A 6,253-nucleotide genomic window follows, 5' to 3' on the forward strand; every position below is an offset into this window, starting at 1 on the left:
AGCGGATTAGTGTTCATGGGTTTTATGCACTATACAGTAAGACTGTGTAAACTCGTTCAGAGCACCTGCACCGCTAGGAAAGCACCGCTTCTTTTCGGTGATGCCGTCCCAGCCTCCCGGCTGCAAGGGGGATCAGAGCAAAGCCTGCACCACAGCTAGCGCCCTGCGCCCCGGGGTCACAAACACCCCCGTGTCCCGTCACCAGCCGCCCTCGTGAGAAATTCCCTTTGCCTCCCGCTTTCCCTGCCGCGTTCGCAAGTCAGAGGAAGACCCTCGGCTACAGCTCTCGGAAGCCAGCATTGGGAATTAAATCCTCTGCTCGACTTCAGACAGGCCCCCCCCAACATAACCCTGCAAGGCGGCGTTTTGCAGTCGTGCTTCAAGGGAAGATTAAGGCAACAAAGAAGAGAGCTTTAGACGTAAGGCAGGGAGCGCTGACAAACACAGGCTTTTCTTCGCCGCCCAGCCGGTTTCCAGTTACCTACCTTTATGCACAACACTGCTCTAGCTGAATTTTGTTTTCCCCACACACACTCGCTTCTTCTGACTCAGCGCTATTACTGCCTTCGCTCCATCCACTAACTGAAGCCGCGACCACGGCTGGAATGAACAAAAACGACGTTAAGTTTTGTTCTCCCTCCCTCTTCTGCCTCCCCAAATTTGCTACTCCTTTGCTCTAAGGTCTAACCCAGGGGAGAGGGAAAGACCGCACGCTCAGAAGAGTGCTGAGATACTCCCGCGGTAGGCGAACAGCGAGTCCTTAACGGAGTTGCGTATATCTATTTTGAAACACTTTCACAACTCCCACAGGAAGAACAATTCCTGGGATATGAGCATCCAAAGTACTGCACGATAAAAATTGATGCGACTGGTTTGAAGCCACTGTATATGGAGCTTCTGAAATTCCTAGGCAAATCTACATGTATAGAGATGTCTGCAACTTAAGCTTTATGATGGCACTAGACATAGAGCTGACTGGCACTGGATAACTATAAACCATTAAAATTTGAGGAAAAAAATTGCCAAAGAAGTCCGCACAGGAAACTTGGGTACGGAGCCTATTCTAAGCTATGGAGTTGCACCCCGGAGGTTAAATCTCCAACCTCAACACCCAACGTTTCCTTTGCTAAGGAGCAGTATGTCAAGAGTCTCCTAAAAAAACCCATGTTTTCCTCCTCATGCACAAGGGCTTTATCCCAATCCGAGATTCAGCCGTCCGTGAACCACAGCTGTTGGAGCTGCACAAGCACAGACGCTCATGGCAGACAGCTAGAGCCGAGCTCCTTGACGCCGCGGCTCACGCGCCAAGCAAGGAAGGGTAAACTGGATGAGCAGTTGGGGCTTCCTACAAGACAGCTGGTCTCATCTACTGTCAAGATTTAGAATTTCCTCTTCAATTCAAAAAAAAAAAATCAAAATGACATAAAACACCTAAAGAAAACAACGAAAAAAATCCTGCTGCACTTATGGCTTTTAGGGTAGGCTGCAATGGAAAGCCAGGGCAAAGAGAAGGGTTGCAAAGGGATGGAGACAAGGTATGTGACCGGTCGGACAGTCAAGATGAGGTCCAACAAGGTATGTGACCGGTCGGACAGTCAAGATGAGGTCCAACATTATGGAGGAGAGCTGAACAGTTTTCATCACTGGAAAGAAAAAAGAATTAACAGCAAGTAGTTTAAATTTGTCCCCTCTCATCTCATCTGCTCATGTGACTATCTAAAGTTATAAAAGCGTCTTATTTTTACTGAGCCCTCAGTAAAACATCCCTTATAATCACCACCTACTGCATGCCAGCGACTCAACTTGCCAATGCTTCCTTACGCCTTCCCAAAGGATTCATCCCCTGACTGCAGGGCACTTCCCAAAGCTGAATCCTACAGTCCCACCTGACGATCACAGGTTACAGAGGAGTTTCTTTCAAGGAGGTTGTTTGTTGAAAGTTAAATTGTACTTGAACCTAAAACCACCGAAGAGAGCAAATTAAGCTCTCGCTGCAAGACAGACGCCCACCAGTCACTGTAATTGGACTACATCAACCGTAGGATCGGGGAGCCAAACTCCGTGCTAGAATAACAAGTAATCAGGCGAAGTCCCAGCCACTCCTCCTGCCCAGCTTCTGCAGGGGTTGTGGGGCAGGGGAGAAGGGTGGAGGACGAACCCACACTGTTACGTCTCCACGCACCTCGCCAAATCCCAGCTGAGAACCTCAGTACACTGCACCGCTCTGAAATTCTTGGTGATTTTTAATGCCTTCATATATTAGCAGTTTGGTTGACTGTCTGTGTTACTTGAGCCTGCCCTTCTCCTTTCGCTCCAGCAGACTGTTTCAAATCTTGTTCATAACTGGATCAAGAGAGCGGTTGTTTTTGCGGACCAAGAGGTCAAAACTTTACTAATAACCACATCAGAGCAAAACACCATTAGCAGGTACATAAACACTGAATTGGTTGTAGAGAAGCAACTCTACAGCTGGTTTGACCTGTTTTATTTTCTTTCATTTAATTGCGTTGTCCTCCCAACTGAGAGTGGGAAGACAAAGACAAGCAGGCTCTGGGATGCCTTACACGTGTTTTTAAATCATTTTATCCCCCAACTGAGGCAATTTGGGACAACTTCCCAGCCTTCGCCAGAATGCAACAACACAAACAGCTAGAGATCGCTGGGAATTGCTTCCAGTTACTCATGGGGACAGATGATGCTACAGAAGACTGGCAAACACAAAGCCTGTCTTACAAAAATAAAGGGATGGGGATGATGAGGATCCAGGAAATCACAGAATAATCAGCTTAACTCCAACTGAAGTACTTAGAAGACAACAAAGAGTTGAGCAAGACCTAACCTTTGTTTATCAAGAACAAATCACATCAAATCTATCTTATTTTCTCTTGTGACCCAGTAATAGGACTTGCAGGCAGGAGAGCAGAAGCAGATGTCTTGCCTTGCTTTTACAGAGGCCTCTGATCCTGCCTCATGTGACACCCTCAAAAAAAAAAAATTAGGGAAGCACAGTCTGGACTAAACTATCATAAGGTGGGTACAACCGTGCTGGGAAAACTGTCGGTGAATTGGTCATAGCTCTTTGAACACGGACTGGGAGAACCTTATTGAACCGGACGCCACGGGAACCTGCCCCAGATCTGATATCGTTCGGTATTTTTATTCACGACTTAGCCGATGGCACAGAAAACATGCTGATTAAATGTGAAGGCTGTACCAAGCTGAGAGGGACTGCAAGCATGCGAGAGGGCAGGATCAGAATTCAAAACAATCCTGACACTTTAGGAGCAAAAGCCTGAAGAAAAACATATGCAATTCAACAAGAACAAGTGTGAGGTAGTGCATTTTGGTAAGAATGATTAACTGGACAAATATAAGACGGAGACATGAAAAGCAAGGAAAGAGAAGAAGCATAGAAGGGATAAAAAGCATTGAACATGAGTCACCTACGGCAAAAGTAAAACACAAACACACTGGGATGCATAAACAGGATCCTTGTATATAAAAGACATGAAGTAATCCCTCACCCTCCTGAGCAGTAAGGCAGCAAATCATGTGCTGTATCCCAAGTCAAGCATCACTCTCCAAGAAAGATGATAGTGTGGAAGAGAGTCACCAGAACAACCACAGGCCAAGAATACATGACCTAAAAGGTAGGATGAAAGGAACTGGCATGGTCCAAACTACAGTAGCAAGGACTAAGAAGAGACATGGTAGTAATTTCCAAACATCTAATGAGGTCCTGCAAAGACGGAAAGAATAAACTTTTCTGCAGGTGTCCAATAAATAGAAAAACAAAAGCAATCATGAAACCAAACTGAAGGAAAAGAAATTTCATTTACATTTAAAGAAAAATCTAACGTCAGGGCTGTTAAATGTTACATAGATTGTCGGGGGAGCTTAGGCATCTCTGTCATTTGAGGTTTTTAAGAATGAATATGATAAACATCTGTCAGGAAGGGCTTAGGTATCACTGATCCTGCGTAGGGGCAGGAGATGGACTGAATGACCTCTCAAGGTCTTCTCCAGCTCTGTATTAAATGACGGCATGATACATAAATGACCATAATAGCAGGAAACCTGCTGTGCTGACACAGACTGACCCATGTTATTTGTAACCACCTGTCAGAGAAAAACATATATCCTAGGGATGCTCCTACCAAAAAGGACAGAGACAGTTGTACCCCTAGGTTATTATTTTGACACTTAAATGAGCAATGGGAAAAAGCTACTTGTTAGGAAATAAAAGCAAGTCAAAGGATAACGTGGTCCAGACATCGATTATCCTTTAAATAAAAGTTTAAGAATAATCTGTTTTCTGCAATCACTTTTTAAGCATACCTGCCTTTTGAGGTGGGCCACCCCACTTCAGGAAACAGGAATTACTGCTCAGAGTCCATGTAACACCGCACATTGGTTTTGCTTCTTTGGGGAAGCTGTAAGTGAAACAAGTGGCCAGCAGCAAGCGCAGGCAGCTCTCCAGGGCGCTCCTCCGCCTGCACGTACCTTACCCAAGGTCTAGCATTGCTCGGTGAAAGCACATATAACAAAAGCCGGTTGTGCAAACATTTTGTCCAGCTAAAATCCCAACAGCGAAGGCTAACCATTTAGACAGCTGGAGATACTCCTGCACTAAAACAACGCAAAACTCCTGTCATCCAAACCTCCGCAGGGAGGCAGCTATAATGGGATTTAAACCGTGTCAGCAACGCGGCAGGAAAACCTTTTAGCTGATGAGCACGGCAGAGGAGCCAAAGCAGCCGACCTTCAAAGCCGAGGCGCGGAGGAGCTCCCCGGAGGAGCGGCGGYCGGGGGCGCGAGCCAGGGGACCCGGCAGCCCCGGTGGCGCCCTTGCCCTGCGGCCGGGGAAGAGCTGAGCCGGAGGGTTGGTGAAACGCGGGCGGGAAGGAGGGGGCCGAGGGCCAGGCGGGCAGACGGCCTGGCTTTAGCGGCCTCCGAAACTGCAGGAACTGGAAGAGCCGAGTAACTCACGCGGGCGCGAGAGGTCTGCGCACCAACGCCCAGGACACACACAGACGCCACTGGGAAGCAACTTCTGTAATTTTTCCTCCAGGACAGCGTAAATCTGGTGCGTTACTTTAGCGAGTGACAAGATGGGGAAAAGGCACTATTATGTTGTCAGAAAAAAACAGTGGTGAGCATCTCGGGAACATCTGTGCTGGGATTCTTCTGTGGCCGAGGCAGCGCAGGGCCCCGAATCCCGGGCTCGCAGCCGCTGAACTTGATGCAAAAGCAGCATCAGTTTTGAAGCAGGGATGCTGAGAGCCCTCGCGCTGGAGGACCCGTCCCGTGTGGGAGCTGATGAGTTAGGGGCACCCGGAACCTGCCTCAAGGCGCCCGAGCTGCTCGCAGAGGGGAGGGCCCTGCCTGCAAAGGCCCCCGTGACGGCAGCAGGGCTGCGACCGCTCTGAAAACCCAACTCTCCGCTCGCCCCCCGCTCCCTCAGAAACCTCCCCAGCGCCCTCGGGCCCCGAGGGCTCCTCTGAACTGCTGCGGCCGCAGCTTCTCCGCGAGGATTTAAACCGTGTGGCTCCTATTTCCCGCACAGATTTTTGCCATAAACCTGGGGGAAGGAAGGGGTGCACCACAAAAGAGAAAGCCGAGGAGCTCCCTACCCGGACAAGGCACCTGCCGGCCGCCCCCTCTCCCCAGCCCACCTGCAGCTCCGGCGGGTCCCGGCACCCTGCGCTGCTCCGCGGGGGCCGCACGGCRGCACCCAGCGCAGCGACCCCAGGCACCTGCGCCCTGCGGGGTCCGTGGGGCTGGGGTCCCACAGGGTCCTGCGGGATCCCATGGGATCCTTCCAAGTCGGGATCCCTCAGGGTCCCGTTGGGTCCCTCCAGGTCAGGATCCCACAGGGTCCTGTGTGATCCTACTGGGTCAGGGTCCCTCAGGCTCCTGCAGGGTCAGAATCCCACAGGATCCCATGGGATCCTCCCAGGTCAGGATCCCATGGGGTCAGGATCTGGTGAGGTCCCACAGAATCCTACTGGGTCAGGATCCCCCAGGCTCCCGCAGGCTCCCGCAGGGTCAGAATCCCACAGGATCGTCCCGGGTCAGGGCCCGCCGGCTCCCGCGGGGCGAGGATGCTGCGGGACGCCGCCAGGCGGGGTCCGGCGAGGTGCGGCCCCCCGGCCCGGCTGCCCCCGGGTCCGGCCCCGGCCCCGGCCCCGGCCCGGCTCCGCAACGCGCGGAGCCCCCGCCCGGCGCAACTTGGGGCGAGAGAAGTAAAACT

At 51.0% G+C, this 6,253-nt stretch overlaps 1 protein-coding gene across 1 annotated transcript in view; it reads right to left on the bottom strand.

The window, feature by feature from the left end:
- Window positions 1-3,552, bottom strand: part of MGAT4B (alpha-1,3-mannosyl-glycoprotein 4-beta-N-acetylglucosaminyltransferase B) — a 51,896-nt gene extending 48,344 nt beyond the window's left edge. Inside the window, exon 1 of the mRNA XM_026063464.1 lies at window positions 3,525-3,552. Coding sequence (XP_025919249.1) covers window positions 3,525-3,552 — 28 coding nt within the window. The remainder of the gene's footprint in view (window positions 1-3,524) is intronic.
- Window positions 3,553-6,253: the final 2,701 nt, after the last annotated feature.

Source organism: Apteryx rowi, unplaced genomic scaffold, assembly GCF_003343035.1.
Source record: "Apteryx rowi isolate R43461 unplaced genomic scaffold, aptRow1 scaffold_2, whole genome shotgun sequence".
In the NCBI taxonomy this organism is placed as follows: domain Eukaryota; kingdom Metazoa; phylum Chordata; class Aves; order Apterygiformes; family Apterygidae; genus Apteryx; species Apteryx rowi.